Source organism: Gadus macrocephalus, chromosome 10 (assembly GCF_031168955.1).
Source record: "Gadus macrocephalus chromosome 10, ASM3116895v1".
Classification (NCBI taxonomy): Eukaryota; Metazoa; Chordata; class Actinopteri; order Gadiformes; family Gadidae; genus Gadus; species Gadus macrocephalus.
In genome coordinates, this window is record NC_082391.1 from 15,914,091 (window position 1) to 15,937,601 (window position 23,511).

The 23,511-nt window shown below is 46.5% G+C and overlaps 1 protein-coding gene across 13 annotated transcripts in view; it reads left to right on the plus strand.

Annotated features, from left to right (window-relative positions):
* Positions 1-1,068: 1,068 nt before the first annotated feature.
* ankhd1 (ankyrin repeat and KH domain containing 1) overlaps positions 1,069-23,511 on the plus strand; it is a 29,584-nt gene continuing 7,141 nt past the window's right edge. For 4 of the 13 annotated variants that reach the window (XM_060062786.1, XM_060062794.1, XM_060062795.1 and 1 more), the window contains exons 1-31: positions 1,069-1,528; positions 4,644-4,797; positions 8,975-9,131; positions 9,419-9,581; positions 10,192-10,339; positions 10,793-11,026; positions 11,895-11,987; positions 12,628-12,791; positions 13,417-13,498; positions 14,262-14,453; positions 14,572-14,681; positions 14,791-14,878; positions 15,285-15,412; positions 15,517-15,660; positions 15,762-15,864; positions 16,039-16,301; positions 16,745-17,035; positions 17,159-17,591; positions 17,696-17,835; positions 17,952-18,063; positions 18,183-18,328; positions 18,433-18,575; positions 19,494-19,707; positions 20,269-20,444; positions 20,563-20,725; positions 20,836-20,931; positions 21,060-21,176; positions 21,283-21,451; positions 21,559-21,758; positions 21,905-22,269; positions 22,398-22,550. In XM_060062786.1, the coding sequence (XP_059918769.1) occupies positions 1,250-1,528; positions 4,644-4,797; positions 8,975-9,131; positions 9,419-9,581; positions 10,192-10,339; positions 10,793-11,026; positions 11,895-11,987; positions 12,628-12,791; positions 13,417-13,498; positions 14,262-14,453; positions 14,572-14,681; positions 14,791-14,878; positions 15,285-15,412; positions 15,517-15,660; positions 15,762-15,864; positions 16,039-16,301; positions 16,745-17,035; positions 17,159-17,591; positions 17,696-17,835; positions 17,952-18,063; positions 18,183-18,328; positions 18,433-18,575; positions 19,494-19,707; positions 20,269-20,444; positions 20,563-20,725; positions 20,836-20,931; positions 21,060-21,176; positions 21,283-21,451; positions 21,559-21,758; positions 21,905-22,269; positions 22,398-22,550 (5,420 nt within the window). In that variant the 5' untranslated portion in view covers positions 1,069-1,249. Of the gene's footprint in view, positions 1,529-4,643; positions 4,798-8,974; positions 9,132-9,418; positions 9,582-10,191; positions 10,340-10,792; positions 11,027-11,894; positions 11,990-12,627; positions 12,792-13,416; positions 13,499-14,261; positions 14,454-14,571; positions 14,682-14,790; positions 14,879-15,284; positions 15,413-15,516; positions 15,661-15,761; positions 15,865-16,038; positions 16,302-16,744; positions 17,036-17,158; positions 17,592-17,695; positions 17,836-17,951; positions 18,064-18,182; positions 18,329-18,432; positions 18,576-19,493; positions 19,708-20,268; positions 20,445-20,562; positions 20,726-20,835; positions 20,932-21,059; positions 21,177-21,282; positions 21,452-21,558; positions 21,759-21,904; positions 22,270-22,397; positions 22,551-23,511 lie in introns of all 13 variants that reach the window. The other 9 variants (XM_060062787.1, XM_060062792.1, XM_060062790.1 and 6 more) reach the window with 7 other exon arrangements.

Consider the following 23,511-nt stretch of genomic DNA (forward strand, 5'->3'; position numbering starts at 1 on the left):
ACAACTGACTATACCAACGAGGTAGCAAATATTATTCTCCAACCCTTTTTTACAAATGGCATGTAAAAATGAGGATACAAGGTGTGTTATATTAATAATACAAGTATCTTGGTATTCTCTATCTCATTATCTTGAACTGGCAGGTCCAAGTGTGGTTCCGGGGGGAAACTGGAAGACAGGCACATTTCCCCTTTCCCTCTTTTCTGCGAGGTTAAAAAATAACATAACATCAACAACATGAATACAATTATTTATTTTTTGTCTTTTATTAATAATCACCTTATAGATTAAAACCTTTTTAGAATAAGGTTCGGCACATTTTAATGACAATGGCCTGTCTCTACAATCGTTCCATTCAGTGGTCCAATGTCTATTTTAATATTGTGCTTCACATGAACATAAGTCTAATGTTAAGGACTTCCTGTTGTCACTTTAGCTTCTGAATATGGTGTTTGTTTGCTTATTTGCTTGCTTTTGATCACCTTATCTGTGCCTCTTCTTTATATTTTTACGCTTTTGTAAATATCTGATGCAAAAGGCGAATTCATTATTATCTCAATTATTTATAAATACGATTACAACTGTATACGGCTAAATGTCTTAAAATTAAAATTTTAAAGAACTACGCCTTTTCTTTATTACCAACGAATTAGGAAGTATAAGCGAATAGGTAAATATTACATTCAAACGCGACAACTGCAGCCCAAGTAAAGATAAAGGATTTATTCATTAACATTGAATGTTACTCATTAGGTAATTTTGTTAAATTAACTTGAATTAAATTACTGCCAATAATATGGATGTTCACAGCCGTCCGCTATTACAGTAAATTAATTATAACTGACTACTTTACAGGGACTAGTACAGCTAGCTACCAGTTTAGTTGGCCTACCATGTCATGTCTTGACGTTCGTTCTACAGCCTCGTGATATTGGTAAACCTAACATGACGTTGCGGGCTTTCGTTTGATGAGCAGCCGTATAGACCAATTGGTTCTAGCGTTTTTTAAAGCTGAACCAATAGGAAGGCCGCGATTTTCATCAGAGGTGGACTTTCTGAGAAGCAGTGCGTAGTGTGTTAGGTTGTTAGAAAGTTAATGGCTGGGGGAAAGAGATCCTCCTCAACCCTCGCTTCGGGAGAGTTTCTGGATTCCCTGAAGTAAAATCACGCTTATATTCTACCAAAAGAAGCCCGGACGGACGTTTAAATAAACAATAAGCTCTTCAGTATACGTATTGTGAATATAAGTATGCAGGATGCAGTAGCCGGGACGGCAATGCTGACGGACGGCTTCGAGGACGAGATTGACTCGGTGACTCCTCGCTCCCCAGCGGTAGGGATGGGGGTAGGAGCAACACCAGGAGGAGTCGGACTCGGGGGCATTGGGATTGGTGTGGGTGGAAAGAAAGTACGTTTGTACGGTGACCCTGGTGGACCTACAGCCGAGAGACTGGATTTCAAACTAGCGGCAGCAGCCGTCCTTTCTTCTGGTCCGGGATCCGGCAGCGACGAAGACGAGGTCTCCGAGGTAGCTATACGAGCTAAGCTCGCTAACTAACGCTAGCCAACATTCCTCTCCTTGCGCGAGCTGGCTAGCAGCTAGCTACACAGCTAGCTAGCATTTGGCAACCACCCCCTCCCGGGCCCGAGAAATAGCGTAAAATCAGTTATTCGTTTATTTAAATACGAGTTCAATGCATCACATATTGATGTTAGATGCTTGATGTCGACAATGTTATGGGAGACATCGGCATTTAGACACTCTAAAGAGGGGAAATGTTTTATTTATGCGGCGTAGGCTGTGAGCAGGGCCTAGTTCGGGTGGAAGAGCCGACGGCCTCGTCACTACTGTCGTCTCGCGCACTGTGCAGCAGCAGCAGAAGCAGCACACCACACAACACCCGTCACAACTTCTCTGATGCCTGTTAAGCAACACAATTGAAGAAATAACCCAACTCCCCACCTCGACGTTGTGCGGCCAAATAACGTGAAGCCATGTCGTACTTGTGGTGCAATTACGTCACCTTACGTTTCTGTAAATTAAACTCAAACTCCGCGATACCATTTCGGCACGCGATTTGTTTCGTACCAGGAGAAGACGTGGGACACCGCCACATAATTAGTTTCGTTTATGGTATGGTTGAAAACGTGCGACGTATGCCGCTTGAAACTTTGCGTCGTCCAACGTGCTCAAACTATCTGTATACATAAGTGACCAACTTTCCATGTGCTAGCCGTCACATGTTTGATCTCATAATTGTTACTGTGCTAAGCACAGAATCTATTGCTTTTTCTACAGAAGGTAAATTAAGAAAGCAAATACTCCTATCCAACATCTATTTACACTGGACCATGGGTAAAACAACCAATGTCTTGCCTGTGGTAAAGGACGCTGAACGGCCACACCTACACATATTTGCATAAGTAAAATAATGGTAACCTGACAAACGTGGAAAATATAAAGTAAGGCTCAACAGCTAACGTATGACTGTTCCACCACTGGTGTGTGGAGCTGTCAGTTTAGCGACGTAATGTCACCTAGCCCAGCATGTCGTCCCGTTATTTAGTTTACCAGGTCATATGACAGTGTTGACCCGGGAATGAAGCGTGGTATAGATTCCCTCACAAACTAATGCTGGTCATCACTTCCTGAACGTCAACTATATTCTACACCAGTTGAACATTCTTAAATGTATTACATTGACTGGTTAATCTACTTGATATCAAATATTTTCACTGATCTTGCTAGACATACACATGACGGTATTCGGTTATCAACACATTCATTATGGCGGTCAAGCTGTTGCGCAATCATTAACAGCATTCAGACTAACTAAATTCTGGCGTTAGAAACCAGGTAAGTTAACACTTGAAACAGCATATCTATAGTATTCTGGTGATAACAAAGTGATACATTCGGTTTGTCCGACACTGAAATTAAATCTGATGCCAACCGTTTTTAATCTGTCAAGTTGCTTTGCACCAATGGACTAGAAAATGTGTCTAAAAGGGAGGGTTTGTTATGGTGCATTACCCTAGTAGAGAACTCACTGCTCTGGGCAGCAGCTAAAATCTGAGCCCCAGGATTAAGCAGATGCCATTCTAGGCCTTTGCAGCTCTCTGGAAACGTTCTGGGAACTGTAGTTCATTAATTGTGTAGACTAAAATGTCCATTGTTAATTTGAAATGCCTTTGAATAACTGCATCCCCCATGGATCTTTGTACTCTGCATTCCTATCGTATAGCTACATTCCTTCACATTGCGAGTGGCGACTCCCTCCAACACTTGTTCACTGGGCCCGGGTGCTGCATCTCGGAGGGAGATCTCACTAGGCTGCTATTCGAGTTACTGCCCTTGTTTATTAATTATCCAAGCCAATAGAGAGAACATGGCCTTTCAATTCTTCAATGTTGCATGTGTTACCTGTTGACATATTTTAAATGGTTGATGATTATACCATAATTAATGTGCATTCGTGAGTAGTTATACTATGATAGGACAATGGCGTCACGTTCGATGCATGATAAGTGAATATATGCCTTGCAAAATAAAAGGTGCAGTTGTATGGACCCTTAAAGCTGTCTGTAATGTCGGTCCCTTGTAGAGTGTGGTACACCCAAGCCCCCCCTATGGCCTTGACCTTGTGTCGATGGTGGTGCCTATGTGGAAGGGTGTTACGCAGAAAGTATTGTATTCCCCATTGTGTCAGTCCTTTCCATCCTCTTAAGAGTAATGGTGGTTGACATCAAAGCAATGAGACGTATGCCATCTGATGAACCAAAACTCCCATCAACATTATAATAACGTGACTGACATCCACCAACTACTACTCTGCCAAGTGTGGGGTATTGCCACACTATAGTCAGTTATTGTGGAGTGGTTTAATTGCAAATGTTTAAGGGGGTAAATGTGTCAGTTTATATCTAACTTTGTAACATGTCTGTAACCTGGCTTAATGCTGGACAGATGTATGTACAGAAATGTCTGATCATAATGACAATCTTATCTGTAATTCAAGGTCAATGCTGTACATGCACAAGTGTTTTTTCTGAATAGACTTTTATTTTACAGCGGTACATGCGATTGCTCAAGGGGCCTTACCAACAAGAGTAGGCTCTTGTAGTGTGAAAGGGCCAGCAAGCTGACTCTCAGCTGAGCAACCCCTTTTATGCTGGGGGTCCAATCCTGACTGTTGCCCTTACTTTATAGGGTCCTTAGCTTTAATTGTTGTGTTGCTTTCCGTCTTATATTAAGTGTAAAACATTGGCACATGTTTTCTGTTTGTTGTTTCTTTAAAGTATAGAAAAGCATTTGATAACCTCAGTTAAAAATCCTTTGCTAGCATCTATCGTTCCATCAAGGATTGGTTTCAACAGGGAACAATATACATCCTTTATTTTTTTTATGTAGGTGCATGTTAAGGTTTACTGTCTTTCTATAAACATTCTGATATTCTCCATTGTCTTACAACCATGCCCAATCCATTAGTGTATTATTATGCATGTAGTAGTGTCATTTGTAATTGTTCTAAATAACCCAAAAGGCAACATTTCCCCAGAAATGGACCTGGCTAGGTCACTTAAGGTTAATGCGTTGCTTTTACCCTTACCCTAACCCATCCCTTTACCCCCGCCCTTCTCAGGTGGAGTCCTTTATCCTGGACCAGGAAGACCTAGATAACCCTATTATGAAGACGGCATCAGAGCTACTGTTGTCCAGCGCCACAGACGGAGTGGACCTGAGGACTGTTGATCCAGAGACACAGGCGCGCCTCGAGGCTCTGCTGGAGGCAGCGGGTATGACTCCCTCAACCAACGGGATGGCGTTTTTTTCCCACCCAATATATAATTTCTATTGATCAGATCTTGACCAGTTCCACTACATTCCGCTCATAAAAATAATCCTATTAGCCGAGGCCGTCCAGATCGTTTTTAATATACATTTTAACATCTCTTAAACGGTGCCTTTAAATTGCTTTGGATTCTGCAGCATTTTCTCAGCGGCCATCCACATTTCTTTGGGAGTCCCTATATATAGTTTGTGATGTGGTTGGAATAAATTTATTTGATTAGATTCATAATCTGGGTGTAAGAGTGATTGTGTGGACTAATCCATCAGCTTGGTGTGTCCTGGCCTCGGGGTTTATGAACATGACCAAGCAGATTAACTAACCCTGCACCTTCTCCTGGTCCTGCAAGGCATGCATGGAGTCCATGTTGGACCGCTAAAGGCTAATCTTAAACCTTTTGTCCCTTACTTTGAGCACAAATGCTTAGGCATAGCTTATTGTTTGGGGCCTACAGCGTGGTGAAATCGTGGGTGTTATTTGATGACAAAACAAACATTTCCCTCAGATTTACACAACATATTCACATTCTTTATAATAACCAACTATGAATTTTATTAACGAAAAGTTATTCTAAATTGTGTTGCTAACACTAGCATAACAGAAATTCAACATTTTGGACCACAAACTACAGGACTTTCACTGGTTATGCCAAACTGCAGTTTTCCTAAACAATCAATTAGTTAAATATGGATAATGATATCTACTTTAGTTCTCTAAATCAGACAGCAGAGTAGTTTGTATGACTCAAATCAAATCAAAGGCGATGAACCACGCTGACTATCAATAGACAGACTAATCACCCCTGCTCTTTATTGTGAGAACTTCTTACTTCTGCTCACGTAGTGGCAGTGAGGTGGTTGATCCGGTATACCGGATCAAATTCTTCTTAGGGTATGGATTCCACCTCAGTCATTATACCGATGTGCTACGCATTACAAACTTCTGCCACTTAAGGGGCCGAGGTCATTATTTTATGTACAGGCTTGTGAGTCATACAAAGTTCAATGCACCCCCATTTTGTAATTTCAATATGAACATTATATATATGTTTGAATGTTGTGTTTTAAACTAATGAGCTATACATTTGACCTCATCCTAATCTAATTGGGTGTGTCTTAAACTTAAGTCGAGGTAACAATCTGGTGAATGAGTTTAATTCTTAAACTAATCCCCCCCTGTTAAGGTGTAGCTCAAAATAATTGCTGTGAGTAAAACGACAAGATCTAACTGGCAGTCATGCCTGACAACCAGCAACAGGCCAATTCTTCTCAAGTCACGAGCTCATATGTACGTTACAGAATATAGTGTATTGACAAAATATGTTCCCAGGGCCGAAATGTCTGAATCAAGTAAACCGGTATAATGTTAGCGTGGATACACAAAGCATACTCGATGACCAGTGGTGTTACTGGCCTCTTGCAGAAAGCCAAGTCAGCCTGATTTAACTGGTCTGTGATGTTGGCCCATCATAATTACTGAACGTTAACGGTAATGTTGAGTAGTTTCAAATAATTGGTCATGTACTTGGATCTACTTTCTTTTCAGCTGGGCTATCAACGTTGATTTTGGTCATTTTTAAGTATAAAATACGTAGTTATGTAGTTGCCTGGAGTGTTATTCAAATCTAACTTTTGGTTAAAGTTTGTTGAGTCAACAGCGAATGATCGGGCTTTCACCTTTTTATAGGGCCCCTATTATACTAACAGGTTAGGGTTAGCCATTACAAGCGGTTTGAAAATCTGCCCTTCCCTGTGCCTTAGTGACATCACATGTGGGAGTGGCCACCTCAATGTATGCTGGATAGATCCGTCTACTGGCCTACCCTGTGGACTGTAGCAAATGTTGCTTTTCTGTCCATCATGCATCTAGGTTTATACTCCCACTTGTTATGTTCCTAAAACATAAGAAAAGGTAGATTTTCGGCCTAATGGCTACCAGTGATGGTCGTTTACACTCACACCTGGTGTTATGATTGAGGCTCTTTTAAAAATGCAAAATGTTACTTATTTTTGCCTATCGAGGACAACATGGGTTTGAGTTATTTTATTATAAAAACAAGAATCCTAATTGCTGAAGTAGGAAACACTTTAAAATAATGCGATTTGGGTATAGGGTTCTAGGAAAGTGGGGACGTGTTATCCTGTTACGACTCCTGGCAACGTTCCGTCGTTGTGTATGACTGTTATAATGCACATTTTTTTATATGAAATGCGCAACACCAAAGCGATATACTATAAGTGTCTGAGAATCCTTTTCGTAGCATTTTACAATAAGTGTCCGAATGCTTAACTTTCTATTGGACGCCATTGTCAACTGCTGCCCTGACAGAGCTCCACACGTCCACAAAACCCTGTCACATCTGACTGCCCTCGGAAAAGGCACTCAAAAGTCACGAGGAGAAAGCCTCCTGCATAGAATAGCATTAGGTAAATGCGACCAGTCCTATGTAGAACAGGAACCACCACCAACCAGTTCCACCATCAGAAAGGTACCACCCTAAAGAGCCCTCCGAAAGCTTGAGTTTGCGCTATCATGCTAGGGTCAACCTCCCCCCAAGTAGTATCCAACAGCCCAGTCCTACTGCTAGTCAAACTTCCAAAGTCAAATCTCATTCCCTCAGCTCTACCCTCTCTAGCAGTTTACATATTTTATTTAATACGTTTTCAGTATCCTACCTGAAATGTTTGAAATGTCTCAAACAAGGCATTTGATGTGAGGGGGAATCACAGCAGTTGTTCACACTAATATATTATAAACCAAAATTAACCTTGTTTTATTTGAGAGAGAAAACTCCTTAAACTGAACATTTATCCTTATTAAAATTATCGATATCGTTCATAAAAAGACATTGTGATATAATTTTGGACATATTGTCCGGCCCTTTACAAAAGAGCTTAAAAAGGTTGATTTAAAATAGTAGCTCAAGGGTAATGCAGCATTCATCAAAACTATCCATATTGCGCATTCGTATACAATAAGTGAATTGTTATCCACCCCAGCGGTTCTCCAGATATGAACTATGTCAACAAAATGACACGAGTGTACGTCTGTTTTTGTTCTCAGACTGGTCTGTTTTACGGCCATGGCGTGTGTTTAGTGTCTTGGGATCATTTGTCGTTTTTTTCTTTGTTCCCTCTGGCATAAACTGGGTGCATTAATGATCAACCTTGGAGACTATTGCTTCCTCTGCCTTGGGGAGTGTTGCGACATAGTCGTGTTAACAGCCAAGCTAAGTTTAGATTGAGTCGCAGGCTGTCCGTTTGAAACTCAGGAGGACCGCAAGGACCAGCCCTCAGTCCCTGGCCTGCTAATGAATGGGCTGAGGCTGAGGCAAACATTTGGGGGTGAAAAAAGTGAAAAGCTGTCACTGTCTTTCCACTTCCATCACCCACCTCCTACCTTGCTTCACTCTGTTCTTGTGTCCACACATTGTGTGCAAGAAGACGTGCACAAATAAAACACATAGACAAGGTCAAACAGACTTGTATGGTCTATGCCCTGTCCTATGTAAGAGGTCTTTTTAATGTAGGTCATCAGAGCGAGCTGTTTTTTGTGCTTGCCCTTCTTGCTTCCCTCCCTGGCCATCTCTTGTAACACGCACACGTAAATATATATATACACACTCGCGTACAGCAACTTTCCTCCCGTTTTTTCCCTCTCCTGGCCATCATCTCTTCTTTTTCATTTTTGTTTCATCCTCATTTGAGGGACTTTCCCCCTAAATGCTATACTAATCCAAACTTAATATTAATACAGCTATATATATGTATAGAGATGCTGTTGTATCTTTTGTGGAATTTGTCAAGATCTGAACTTGCTAGCGTGTTTTGATATATTCAAAATGTAGCTTGCACTTGCAAATATAAATTACTGATTTAAATACTGGATAGATAATCAGTGTGTGTGTGTACAAACTGAAGGGCCATATTAACATACTGGTTTGTGTTCTCTTTGTGTGCGTGTGTGTTTTTTGTGTGTGTGGATGCTACTACTAACCCTGGATTGGAATGGATTTGGCTGGCCTGGACTTGCTTCTTCCTCTGGTCTTGTGGCTGGGCGTGGTTGTGCTGCTCTCCCGTGATTTGCCTTGGCCTGTGCACCTCTGCCGTCATGGCGTCTGGCAGGCATCGGTAAACTGTCCACTGCCGATGGTAAAGCTTTTGCAGACCCCGAGGTGCTGCGGCGGCTGACCTCCTCCGTGAGCTGCGCCCTGGACGAGGCCGCGGCCGCCCTGACCCGCATGAGGGCGGAGAACACGCTCAACGCCGGCCAAGCTGACAAGTATGTATCTCAACCATACCGGTGCTATTCAAAAGATAACCCCCCTCCCAGAAGATGTACTATTGATTATGGTAACCGCACCTCACTTCCCCATTATGTGTTGACCTTTTTAGATCAGGTAGAGGGGTGTGTGTGTGTGTGTGTGTGTGTGTGTGTGTGTGTGTGTGTGTGTGTGTGTGTGTGTGTGTGTGTGTGTGTGTGTGTGTGTGTGTGTGTGTGTGTGTGTGTGTGTGTGTGTGTGTGTGTGTGTGTGTGTCGTCTTGCCACAGTGGCAGTAATTGTAGCAGTTTGGTTATTTTCAGCCGTAGTTTGGCGGAGGCGTGCTCGGACGGTGACGTGAACGCGGTGCGCAAGCTGCTGGACGAGGGGCGAAGCGTCAACGAACACACGGAGGAAGGAGAGAGCCTGCTGTGCCTCGCATGCTCCGCCGGATACTATGAACTTGCACAGGTGGGTCCCGGAGGAGACGACAGCAAACAGCCGGCCGTAGTACGGTGTGACCGGCACCATTATTAAATTGGAGGGGTATTGACTGAGTACATATTGTGTCCTGGGATACCATTTTGTAGACGTGGAATTTGATGAATTATAGGCTGATGAATTATAACTTATTTTTTCGCATTATATTTATTTAACATGGGTATTAATTATAAGGAGCGGGGTTCCCCATTCATATCTTTTGTTTCTGATTAAATTCCCAGCTTGAATTTATTTTATTTTATTTTTTTCAGATCAGTTGATGAAGTTGAAAACAACCTTATGTTATACTCACTAATCTCTTCTTTCATGCCATTACTTGCCACACCACTACAGCAGACTGGAGTACACCCTGAATTTAACATCCCTTTTTACTGAATCGAGAATTTATTTTGAATCCAATCATTCAGTTCAGAAATCGAAAGATTCAAACCCCTAAAAGGCAGCATCCTCTGTATTTGTTTGTCATAATCTTTCCAATAGCTATGAAAAGGACCTCCATATTTAGAGCTGTGTGCCACTCTGACTCAGACCGACCGCCCTGTTCCTTCAGCTCTTGACCGTCTCTCTGCCTCACCCTCAGGTGCTATTGGCCATGCACGCCAACGTGGAGGACCGGGGCATCAAGGGGGACATCACGCCACTCATGGCGGCCGCCAGCGGAGGCTACGTGGACATCGTCAAGCTGCTCCTCGTTCACGGAGCGGACGTCAACGCACAATCCTCCACAGGTGACCTCCCCGTGTCTCTTATAGTGGTCTAGCCGCAATCGCTAGAGCATCCTATGCGTGGTGTTATCAGTGACGCGGTTAGGGGTTTGATTCCCACATGGACCGCCCGTGCTAGGAACGTTTACAACCACTGTATCGTAGGACAATGTGGGTAAAGAGTGTACACCAAAAGGCATGCAAAGGACCACTCCTCATCGGGTCAAAAAGGAAGCATTCGATGTGCCCCGGTGGTTCACCGGGTAGAGCGTGTACGATATTGGCAGTCCTGACCGCAGCGACCCGGGTTCGAATCCTGCCTGTGGTCATTTGCTGCATGTCCTCCCCTCGATCTCCCGTACCTTCCTCTCTATCTCACTCTATAACAAAGCATGAAAATAAAAACCAAATAAATCGTTTAAAAAGAAAAGGAAGCATTTCCCATCCCTTACACTTGACTCCGCGCTGCTTTCCCAGGCAACACGGCGCTGACGTACGCATGCGCGGGCGGCTTCGTGGAGGTGGTGAAGGTGCTGCTGAAGGAGGGCGCCAACATCGAGGACCACAACGAGAACGGACACACGCCCCTGATGGAGGCGGCCAGCGCCGGCCACGTGGAGGTGGCCCGGGTGCTGCTGGAGTACGGCGCCGGCATCAACACGCACTCCAACGAGTTCAAAGAGAGCGCGCTCACCCTCGCCTGCTACAAAGGTGAGCCGGCTGATGACTGGACGTTTTCTAAGGTTAAACCTGAGCTGGGTCGCTTTTTTTTTCCGACTGCATTTGTTCTTAACTGCACACTCTATTTACTATTCGAAAATGTCTAAACCTCGAAATGCGGCTATCTGCGAGTCAATCCTTCCTGGTTTTTGTTTGTCTATAAATCATTCTATTTTGGTCCATTTTTGCCCACCCCAACCGTGGGAAAAAATCTCAGATGACAGTGACTGTCGTGCAAAAAATGATGAAGCAATAACTGTAGCTACTGCTCAGGCCAGTAGAGGTTACTAATGGGTAACTTTGGTAGGGCTGTTAAATTCAGGCTGTTAATCGATTGGTTGATCTTTTTGTGGGTCGATTTGCACTTGTTCGACCAAATTGTCATCGGTCAAACAATCGCTGCTGCTCCTTTCATAAGAAAAACTGCGTCATCCATCATTTTTGAAGGTTGGAGGGAAAAATGCAGATGGATGGATGTCATTTTTGAGTGATGGGCTATATTGTGTTAAATTATTTATTAATAAAGTAATCAGTGTGGGCAGGCATATCTTCTAAAAGCATTGGGCATTAGTCGTTTTTTTTTTTACATGTTGACTGCGATGCTCTGTCAACGTTTGTTTAAAACTCGATAATCTTGAATTTGAACTCATCAGAAATGACACCGTGGCACGAATCGGAGGCATTGAATTTCAGTCAAACAAGTGTTCATTTTAGTTTCCTACAGCCCTAAAACTTGTAGTACAGGTTCAAGACTCAATGAGATGTCAAATATTTGTTTCAGATGTCATAAAGACAAATGACTAAAATGTATAATTTTAGAATGCGTGAGCTAACAATTCTTAATGTATCCCCATTGCAGGTCACTTGGATATGGTGCGATTTCTGTTAGAAGCTGGAGCCGACCAGGAACATAAGACAGATGAGATGCACACAGCACTGATGGAGGCCTGCATGGTGAGCATCTGAACCAATGTGAACCCAACCAAATTACTGTACCGTCCATCTCTAGCATAAACTACAGTAGAGCATTGGACATTACCATAACGTCCACCTCTACCAAAAACTACAGCAGAACTTTTAACATTACAGTAACGTCCATCTCTACTGTAAACTACAGTAGAGTATTGAACATAACCATAATGTCTACCTCTACCATTAACTACAGTTAAGTATTGAACATTACAGTAATGTCATCTCTACCGTAGAGCATTGAAAACATTACCGTAACGGCCAACTCTACCGTAGAGCATTGAAAACATTACCGTAGCGGCCATCTCTACCATAAACTACAGTAGAGCATTGAACGTTACTGTAACGTCCATCTCTAACATAAACTACAGTAGAGCATTGAACGTTACCGTAACGTCCATCTCCACCACAAACTACGGTAGAGCATTGAACATCACGTCCATCTCTACCATAAACTACGGTAGAGAATTGAACATCACGTCCATCTCTACCACAACTACGGTAGAGCATTGCACATTGCCGTAACGTCCATCTCCACCATAAACTACGGTAGAGCATTGAACATCACGTCCATCTCTAGCTTCAGGTGCTTATCTTTGCGCTCTTTGTGTGTCTCTCTCCGCTGTCCCAGGACGGGCATGTGGAAGTGGCCCGGCTGCTGTTAGACAGCGGTGCGCAGGTCAACATGCCGGCCGACTCCTTCGAGTCCCCCCTCACTCTGGCCGCATGCGGAGGGCACGTTGAGCTGGCTGCCTTGCTCATAGAGAGAGGAGCCAACCTGGAGGAAGTAAGTCACCAACTATTTAGACTCACAAACCAGACTTTAGTTAAATATCTACAGTCTGACGCCAGTCGAGCTGAAGTCTAAGTGGGTGTGGGTTTTCACAATGTTTTGCTTCATTGTTGTTTCAAACAACTATTTTGTTGTGCTCGGCTCCGCAAGCTTGTAATTGGCGAACACAAACTCTGCCGGCAGTAGTAAACTGTTAAAATGTGTATGTATAGGTTTCAAATCAACACTGTGTTGACTGCCTACTGTAGGAATGCACATTAAAATCCCTTTCTGAAGGCTTGGTATACTTCCAAGCTTAATCCATTGTATGGGGCGTTCCTCCGCTTCTTACTGTTTTAGTTTTCGGGCCCAGCTCTGTGCCGTCTCCCTCCAGAAGTTCTGCTACACCATAGTAGTACTACTGGAGAAGAGATTACCAACCAGCTTGCATTCTTGATTCTGTTTTTATTTCATTGCAATTGTTTCAAGTAAATTACAATTAATAATGACATTATTTTCCTAAACATTGCAAGGGTGCTTTTCTAGATCAACATGTTTATGTATACATGTAAACAAGACGTTGCAGATCTCGTGCCTCCTGCCTCTAAGTAGTCTCACTGCTCACGGTGTTTGTGTGCAGGTGAACGATGAGGGCTACACACCGCTGATGGAAGCTGCAAGGGAGGGCCATGAGGAGATGGTGGCACTACTACTCGCTCAGGGTAAACCTAAAACTCTTATGTGACACGCCACATTGTTGCGTAATCTACACTGTTGATTCTAAAGGGTTATCTTTGCATGTTAAGATTTTCTACTGTAAACTTGTACGTAATTTTTGCATATATATCAGTGGAGGTCCGGAGTTTTACATCTCAACAATAAATGTGATTCTCAGTTTCATGTCCACAAGTTGGCTTATTTATTCAAATGATTTAGTATAAAGTAAAAGGGATGTCATAACAATAGAACATCCCACCCACTTTACTCCTACATGCAGAGTACATCTGATAAGATATTGTTCTTGTAATCTTGGCACCCCTTTGCTAGTTTGTATACTGCACAGCAGTAATGACACGACGGTAAGGAAATCTGATCGTCTTGGATAACAGGTCTAGGGCACACTGCGTTCTTAATAACTCGGATGGCACATGCTAGCTAGAGGTCCAACTTGACTAATGAGTGAATGCAGTTACGATTTATGAGTTAATTTATGTAGCCTAATTAAATGGAAGTACGCTTTCAGAGGAAGGCAAGCAAGGATGTCGTTAGTATGTATGGCCAGAACGGACTTCTTTCACTTTTTTTGAGGGAACTAATGACTGCTACATTTATGTATACAAAGTTAAAGTCACATTTTGTATCGCAACACATTGCTATTGACTGCACAACCGTAGGGTTGCAACTCTCCTGTTGCTATGCCCCCTTCCGTACATGGATGATCAAGGGTATAAAACTGACCAAATCTCCCCGTGCGTTGATCACCAGGTGCAAACATCAACGCCCAGACGGAGGAGACCCAGGAGACTGCTCTGACCCTGGCCTGCTGCGGAGGCTTCCTGGAGGTGGCCGACTTCCTCATCAAGGCCGGGGCTGACATCGAGCTGGGCTGCTCCACGCCCCTCATGGAGGCTGCGCAGGAGGGCCATCTGGAGCTGGTCAAATACCTTCTGACGGCAGGTGGGTACAGCCCACCAGAACCACGAGAACCATTGAAGAGCTCAGTTTCTGTAAATCCGAAGAAAGAAGAATCCACCCAGTGACCGCTCGCATGAATCTCACTTCCTCTGTCTCCCAGGGGCAAACGTTCACGCTACCACGGCGACGGGTGACACGGCTCTAACGTATGCATGTGAGAACGGACACACAGACGTGGCGGATGTACTGCTGCAGGCCGGAGCCAACCTGGTAACGCGTCAAGCCCTTTCATCTGTGCCTTGGTTTGTTTGTCCCTCTTTATTAGTTAGTGTTGTCTTTGGTTTGGGCTAACGTGTTGTCGTTGCTCTCTGTGGTCCAGGAACACGAGTCTGAAGGGGGAAGGACTCCCCTGATGAAGGCTGCCAGGGCGGGACACCTTTGCACAGTACAGTTCCTCATCAGTAAAGGTCAGCTGCTGGAACACGCCACAGAAGTGCATGCAAATCCATAACAATGAAGATTTTGTGTTAAGAGCTTATTGGGTTCAGAATGTTCCAGTTTAAATTATTTTACAACTGGTTTAATTTTAGAAGCCGGTCAGAACAGCGAGTTTGGAGATGGTGACCCCTGAATTTATCATTTAATAAATCATAATTTATTACTCTTATCTTTATTAAATTTTAATTGAACTTCCTCTGAGGGTATCATTACCTTATTATTGCCAGTTTAGGAGTTCTCAAACAAAAAATGCTGCATTTGGTTTTTGACCATTAAGAAGGTAAACCCTTCTGGTTATGAAGAGAGTCGATGCCGATCTCCTCGTTGTATTCACCGAGGGGCCGTTTTAACCCTGCTGTCCCCCCGTGTGTGTAGGTGCTAACGTGAACAGAGCCACGGCCAACAACGACCACACAGTGGTCTCTCTGGCCTGCGCTGGTGGACACCTCGCCGTGGTGGAGCTGCTGCTGGCACACGGTGCCGATCCCACCCACAGACTGAAGGTGACTGACGCACGCGTCTTTAAAGTGACTCGTAGCCGCCCAGCTAAGGACCGGACGGGCTCTGGATGGCGCACCTTTTAAAACCGCGTGTGTCTCGCTTGCAGGACGGCTCCACCATGCTGATCGAAGCTGCTAAAGGAGGCCACACGAATGTGGTGTCCTACCTGTTGGACTATCCCAACAACATCCTGTCTGTCCCGGCGCCTGACCTCTCCCAACTCACGCCCCCCTCGCAAGACGCCTCTCAGGTAACCCCTGCCGTCCTTCCCCTTGCAAGCCTCCAGTGCGAGAGCTGCTCTGTGGACTCTTTAGAAGGGCGGGGCTGATGACGCTTTCCCCTTTCGTTTAGGTTCCTCGTGTCCCATTCCAAGCTCTGGCCATGGTGGTGCCTCCCCAGGAGCCCGACAGAGCCCCATCAAACATCGCTACGCCTCCACCCGTCTCCAGCAAAGGTGACGAGCAAAATCCCCTCTCTGCCATTTTCACCCTGAAGAACCTGAATTGTCCCGTTTGAATCCAGCCAATGCATTTCACGCGTCTCTCGGTAATCAATGCTGCCTCCATGACCTTCCGGTGCCCCACTGTGTCAATCCTAAACGTTTCACCCCCTGTGGTCTCCCCGTCAGGCGTGTCCAAACAGAGACAGGCTGCCCTCCAGCCCTCTTGCCCCAACACGATGGGCAGGGGGCCCGAGACGGAGCCCCTACCTCCCTTCCACTTGTGCCAGCCCCTGGAGTGCATCGTGGAGGAGACGGAGGGCAAGCTGAATGAGCTCGGCCAGAGGATCAGCGCCATTGAAAAGGCCCAGCTGCAGTCTCTTGAGCTCATTCAGGGGGAGCCTCTCACCAAAGACAAGATCGAGGAGTTGAAGAAGAGCAGAGAGGAGCAGGTAATATCCCCCTCCATGCGATGTAAAGCTAAAATACCAACCGTAGGCTTTTTTTTTAAGTTGATGTGAACATAGTGTCAACCATATTAAAGGATTCCAGACCCCATCTATAAAAAATATATGAATGGGTATTAATGTGATAAAATAGTAAATCTAAATATTGACAAAGAATATAACGTAGTTCTTTTCAGAAGGAGCTAAGCTAATGCACACATCTGGTGGTGGTTAGTGAGGTCCCCCCCTTCACTGTAAAGCGTCTTTGAGTGTCTAGAAAAGCGCTATATAAATTCAATTTATTATTATTATCTAATGGCGTTTATTTTACATAATAGAATCCAAGTAGAGAATTACGGCCCTAGTCTGGCTAAACTAGGGCTAGGCTATGGCTCCAAATTAAAATGTCTGGGCGTTTGGAGATTGATATCTGGCTGCTGCCTGGTTAGGTGCAGAAGAAGAAGAAGATCCTGAAGGAGTTGCAGAAGGTTGAGCGCCAGCTGCAGCTGAAGACCCAGCAGCAGTTCACCAAAGAGTACATGGAGGCCAAGGGCCTGAAGGAGGAGCAGGAGGCGGGCCAGAGTCAGGGGCCTGGTCCGGGGCCCGGGAGCACCTCCACCGGCTCCCTCCCGATCCCAGCAGGGGCCCTAACGCACACCAGCTCAGACACGGACGAGGAGGCCAACCGGGACGGGGAGAAGGATGAGCTGGCGGTGGAGGATGAGGAGGAAGAGGAGGAGGTGAAGACCCGTTGAGATATTATCCTGTTGTCTATAAAAAAAAACTACTTTGTATACGTCGAATGCCGTTTTTTAAAGTGGTCGATGTAGCGGCATCCAATCTATGTTGTTTGTGGTACCCAGGATGAGGAGGACGAGGAGGAAGAGGACGAGGATGACGACGAGGACGACGATGAAGAGGACGAGGGCTCAGACGAAGAGGTGGAGGGAGAAGACTACGCCAAACTGCCTCAGGTGGACACCATCCTCTACAGGGACGGGCAGCAGCCCCCCCTGCCGCCGTCGCCCGTGTCCCAGCCCCCTCCGCCCCCTCTCCAGACCGTCTTCGTTCCCATCCAGCCCCTGCCGGAGTACAACCCGGCGGACTACCCGGGCAGCGCCAGCCCCGAGCTGCAGAGGGTGCTGGTCGGGCAGCACATGCTCGGCCAGCAGCCGCCGGGCCAGCAGCAGCTCGCCGGCCTCGGCGCCGGCATGCTGGCCCAGCAGGCTCCAGACGGTCTCATGGTGGCCACGCCCGCTCAGACGCTCACAGACACGCTCGACGACATCATGGCAGGTGGGTACGCGGGCCTCGCGGCCGTCGCCGGTGTGCGTCCGCCACACTGGGTCCGACGGGCTGGAAGTGACTGATTTGTGTGTTGTCCCGTTGTTGCGTTGCAGCGGTCAGCAGCCGTGTGCCCATGCTGAACACTACCACCTCGCCCACGCCCCTGTCACAGCCACCCACGCAGACGCCCGCTAACATCGCCTCCCCCCCCTCCGTACTGCCCCTCTACCCTTCCGTTGACATCGACGCACACGTAAGCCGACACACCGCCGTGCACTCCAGAACCAATCCAGACGCGATGCATGTACCGGTGCATTACGAGTTACGGTGGCCGGTCCCCTCTAATCGCGTCCGTCTCTCCTCCTGCAGACGGAGAGCAACCACGACACCGCGTTGACGCTGGCCTGTGCCGGCGGCCACGAGGAGCTGGTGTCCGTCCTTATCGCCCGCGGAGCCAACATCGAGCACCGGGACAAGAAAGGTGAGCGTAAGAACGAGTATTCGTAGCAACGTCATGATAACGCACACGTTAATGTCGCGAAGGGCAATCGATTTCTACGTCACCATAATGTAAATCATGTGAACCACGCACCGTTCCAGGCTTCACGCCTCTCATCCTGGCCGCCACCGCTGGACACGTCGGCGTGGTGGAGGTCCTCCTGGACAAAGGGGGCGACATCGAGGCGCAGTCGGAGAGAACCAAAGACACGCCACTCTCCCTAGCGTGCTCGGGAGGACGCCAGGAGGTGAGTGTATCGGTGGAAACCTTAACATTTCAAGACCAGAAAGATAAAAATATTCCCCATATCGGTTTTCCCTGGTGGCCAACCGTGTGTCTTGCCCTGGTCAGGTGGTGGAGCTGCTGCTGCTGCGGGGAGCCAATAAGGAGCACCGTAACGTCTCGGACTACACTCCCCTCAGCCTGGCCGCATCTGGAGGCTACGTCAACATCATCAAGATACTTCTCAACGCCGGGGCGGAGATCAACTCGAGGTGAGGAACATGGACATATGAGATATTATGAGATTAACTCGAGGAGAGGAACATAGACATATGAGATGTTATGAGATTAACTTGAGGAGAGGAACATGGACATATGAGACGTTCTGAGATTAACTCCAGGTGAGGAACATAAATAATATTACTGTGCCCTAAATGGTCTGAGTGGACCATGGAATTAAACAAGGAAATCTGAATTTGCTACAAAAACTATTTGGATGTAGAGCAGTTTTCGTGTTTGCTGTTTTCTGGATTGCTCTAGTTCATTCCAACAGAAATGGCTCCTCCAATGGTATAGAAACCTAACGTAACAAGAGATACCATGCAAGGAAACGTCGAAAGCAATGGTGCTGGTGCAAATACATTTTAGTGGCATTTTCTAGCCATCACATCGCGATATTACGGGTTCCGTTATACTGTAATAACTAATAAGGTAACTTTCTTTTAAGTCACTGGTTGTTACTTTTTCTCATAATCTTTCTTTAAGTCTGAAGCCATCAAAGAGATAAAGCCTCTTGGTATCGCCATGCCTTTTCTATTATTTTATAGCATAACACTTCTTTGCTGTCAGAACTCTGACGCTGATACAGTGACGCTACTTATCCAGGAGCGACGCTGCGCCACTGCTGGATGCAATTGTTTTCCTATGCTTTTAATTTTTTACCTGCCAAATGTTCAAACCTAATTTGCTGGTGGCAGGTTTTCATTTTGGACCCTGACTTGATGCATGTAGGGGCAACACTGACATTCTAACTATTACCTGCTGCTCCTACCTATTACCTAAGGCCACCATCTACACATAGCCTTCCTGCTCTGTTGGTAGATTGTGTTTTGGGTCTATTTACAGACCTGTGTGAACCTGAACTTGCAGTAACTGAACTTGTCCTTCTTCCGCCCGACCCCCTTCTTCAGGACTGGCAGTAAGCTTGGCATCTCCCCTCTGATGCTGGCGGCCATGAACGGCCACGTGCCCGCCGTGAAGCTGCTGCTGGACATGGGCTCCGACATCAACGCCCAGATCGAGACCAACCGCAACACGGCGCTCACGCTGGCCTGCTTCCAGGGCCGCGCCGAGGTGGTCAGCCTCCTGCTCGACCGCAAGGCCAACGTGGAGCATCGTGCTAAGGTGGGGCCCCCGTGAGATCTCGTGACACTTGAGATGTTGGCTTGGTGGATGGTTATCAATTATTAATCCATCGGCATATGTAATCGATAATCTTTTTATAACGTTTACTATTGGATGAATGTTACAAATATGTGTGGATAACGACAAGTCAAGGTTGACTACTTTAAGCGCAAACCTAAAAAATCAAAAAGATAAACACGTGAGGAATGAAGCCTTGGATGCAGGGCGGTTATTGCGTCCTTTAACCGAGATCAACAAATCAAGATGAAATTATTATATCAAGATGAATTATGTTAATGCAGGATAACATAACAGCCTCAGTAATTGGCCCTAATGATGACTTGTCTTGCGCACAACCGTTTTTGAGTCGCGTGATCGGCCAATGAAATCAGAAAATCGTCCGATCAGGTGTTTTTAGGGCGTTTATCGTCCAATCACGTGTAATTAGGGCGTTTATCGTCCGATGGTGGCCAATCAATCGGTGCATCACTAGTTTTGGCTGTCTTATGATCCGTCCATCCCCTGGCTGACCGGATCATCCTCACCGCTCTCTGCCTGCAGACTGGGCTCACCCCTCTTATGGAAGCTGCTTCGGGTGGTTACGCTGAGGTGGGCCGTGTGCTCCTGGATAAGGGAGCTGACGTCAACGCCCCGCCGGTCCCCTCGTCCAGAGACACGGCTCTGACCATCGCGGCGGACAAAGGCCACTATAAGTTCTGCGAGCTTCTCATCAACAGGTCGGTGCCATCAGATTTCCCAACATCAACAATTATTTTTATTCCCTTCATGGTCACGTCATGAAGCTGACTAGTGTGCCCTGCTACCTCAACTTACTCTGTCCCCTCAACTTCACAGGGGTGCACACATCGACGTGCGCAACAAGAAAGGGAACACGCCCCTATGGCTGGCCGCCAACGGAGGTCATTTCGACGTGGTGCAGCTCTTGGTGCACGCCAACGCTGACGTGGACGCCGCCGACAACCGCAAGATCACCCCGCTCATGGCGGCCTTCCGCAAGGTGCCTGCACTAACCTTCATTTTAATGAGCCTCGCGGCGAACACGCTGTCATGTGAAGCAGCACTCGGGGGGGCCCTCTCTAACAGCTTGACTCTTTTCTCTTCTCCCAGGGCCACGTCAAGGTGGTGCAGTATCTGGTGAAGGAGGTCAACCAGTTTCCCTCAGACATCGAGTGCATGCGATATATCGCTACCATCGCTGACAAGGTGGGTGGGACGGGCGGGAATAATGTATAATACAATTATAAATTCATGGATTAATGCATCCATGGCTAAATGGTTGTTTGTCGTGTACTGACTGTGTATAACCGAATGTGTTGGTTTGCCTGTTCCAGGAGCTGTTGAAGAAGTGCCACCAATGCATGGAAACCATCGTCAAAGCCAAAGACCAACAGGCAGCCGAGGCAAATAAGAACGCCAGCATCCTTCTCAAGGAGCTGGACTTGGAGAAGGTTAGTCCAAACAAACCTCTTTCAATCTCTGGCAAGCGGTGTGTTACCCAAAAACAAAGGCAGGCATCAGTGCTCATCTTGATCTCTGCTTTGTGTGGTCTTACAGTCCAGAGAGGAGAGCAAGAAGCAAGCTCTTGCTGTGAAGCGGGAGAAGCGCAAGGAGAAGCGCAAGAAGAAGAAGGAGGAGCAGAAGAGGAAGCAGGAGGAAGAGGAGGAGCTGAAGACGAAGGAGGAGTTCTTTGAGATGCAGGATCCAAAGGAGGACTCTGCTGAAGGTCCGAGCCTCCTCGTACCCCCAGTCTCACCCCTGTGCTTTTCCTGTGAAAAATGGTCAATCACCCCCGTTGCTGGGTTTTTAAACATGTTGTTTTTCTCCCTTCAGAAACAGAGGTGCCCATCGATCCTCCCAGTGCAACCACCACCACCACCATCGGTATATCCGCCACCTCCACCTCCTTCTCCGCCGCCTTCGGCAAGAAACGTGCCAGTGTCGCCACCACTCCGGGCACTAATCGCAAGAGCAAGAAAAACAAGACCAAGGACTCCTCGACCAACGAAACCATCATATTACAAGATCCGCAGGTACGCACTCCTTCATTGACTGCAGCCGGAGCCATAAAAACCGCCTGCAGTGTCAACAATCCACGCTGACTGTTGATCCTAAATAAAGGTTTCCTTGACGCAACTGAAAGCAAAACCAACCCTGTCCTTCCTCTTCCCTCCACCAGGTGGCACTAGCGCAACACAAGGCCGACAAAAACAAGATCCACGGCGAGCCGCGGGGCGGAGGCGCCGCCGGCGGCAGCGACTCGGACCCCCTGGACAGCACCGACTGCGCCAGCGAGAGTAGCAGCAGCGGTGGCAAGAGCCAGGAGCTGAACTACCTCCCCGACCTCCCGTCGTCCGCCTCGTCTTCGTCTTCCTCTTCGTCTTCGTCCTCCTCCTGCTCGGCCCCCTCCCTCTCGGCACCGCTCCACTCCCAGGGCCCCATGCCCGGTCCGGAGAAGAGGCACTGCCCTCAGTTACACAGCAGCAGCATCAACAGCAAGGCCGACAACAAGGTCACCGTCTCAATCTCAAAGCCCACGCAGAGGTGAGTTACCGACGCACGCACCGTGTCCTCTCCTCTTTGTCCCTATCTCTTGACTAATGTTACACTACTCCGGCTCCCTCCTCAGTGCTACATAGAGTGCTAATCTGGGGTTATTTTTTTCCCTCCAGAGCTCCGGACATGAGCGATTCGATTCCCAGCTCCCTGCCCTCTCCGTTCAAGACCATGTCGCTGCCCGTCACCTCGCCCAACAGCAAGCTCAGCCTCACCAGCCCCAAGAGAGGGCAGAAGAGAGAAGAGGGCTGGAAGGAAGTGGTTCGAAGGTCAGTCGCCATTGTTTCACCCTCAAGAGTCACGCCCTGAGCAGTACGGCCAAACCCTTTTTAAGATCCAGTTACTTAAAAAAATATTTGCTTTTTAGGAACTGGATCTTCAATGTTCAAATTAGGGCTGTAACGATACGCGTATCGAAACCGAAATCGCGACACTCAAAGCCACGAACCTGTCTCGTGGTGTGAGAAGGCAGAAGCGCGATATGCCCTTTCTCTCTCCGGTCGAATTGTCAGATTGAAATTTGCTAATAATTTGTCTAATAGTCTGCTGACTGTCGGCCAAGTCGCGAAAAAAATTGCCTGCGTGATCCCTGTCTCTATTGTTTTGTGTGATTTAACCGGCAGTTTGTCTGCTCATAGGTCGGAATGAAGCGGCCACCGATTATTGACAGGATGGGTATTTCATTCTACCGGACTCGTTCGCTTCTACACTAGACACACACGCAACCGCTCGCTCTCCTCGCCTCGTCCACTCACTCGCTGACGTCACTCACACACACGCATACGCACACTGACATTCTCGCGCACACACATACGCTACTCGTAACACTATGCCTCATTATTGTGACGTTCATGTTAGACGTTCATGTCTTTTCCCTTCTATTGAAAGTTAGGCTATTAAACACGTTGCATTCTATACGGCCTGATTATGTCATTATTTAAGATACATAGCCTAATAAGAAGCGCTAATAGGATATTTGACTAAACCAACCAAACTAGTTGAGGGTTTTTGCCTACCTGCAAGCATCCTCCAACTGCAATCTTTGGTTCTTAATTTATTAATTTAGCTATACTTTAATAGTATTCTTTCTGTTCAAATCTGTTCAGTGTTCCCAATTATTTGTTATTAAATATTACATTAAGTTAATTGGTATATAAGTGTTGTTTAAATAAAATGCTTTTTAAATTAAAAAAAATCGTGGGATGTATCGAACCGTGGGTCAACAATCGT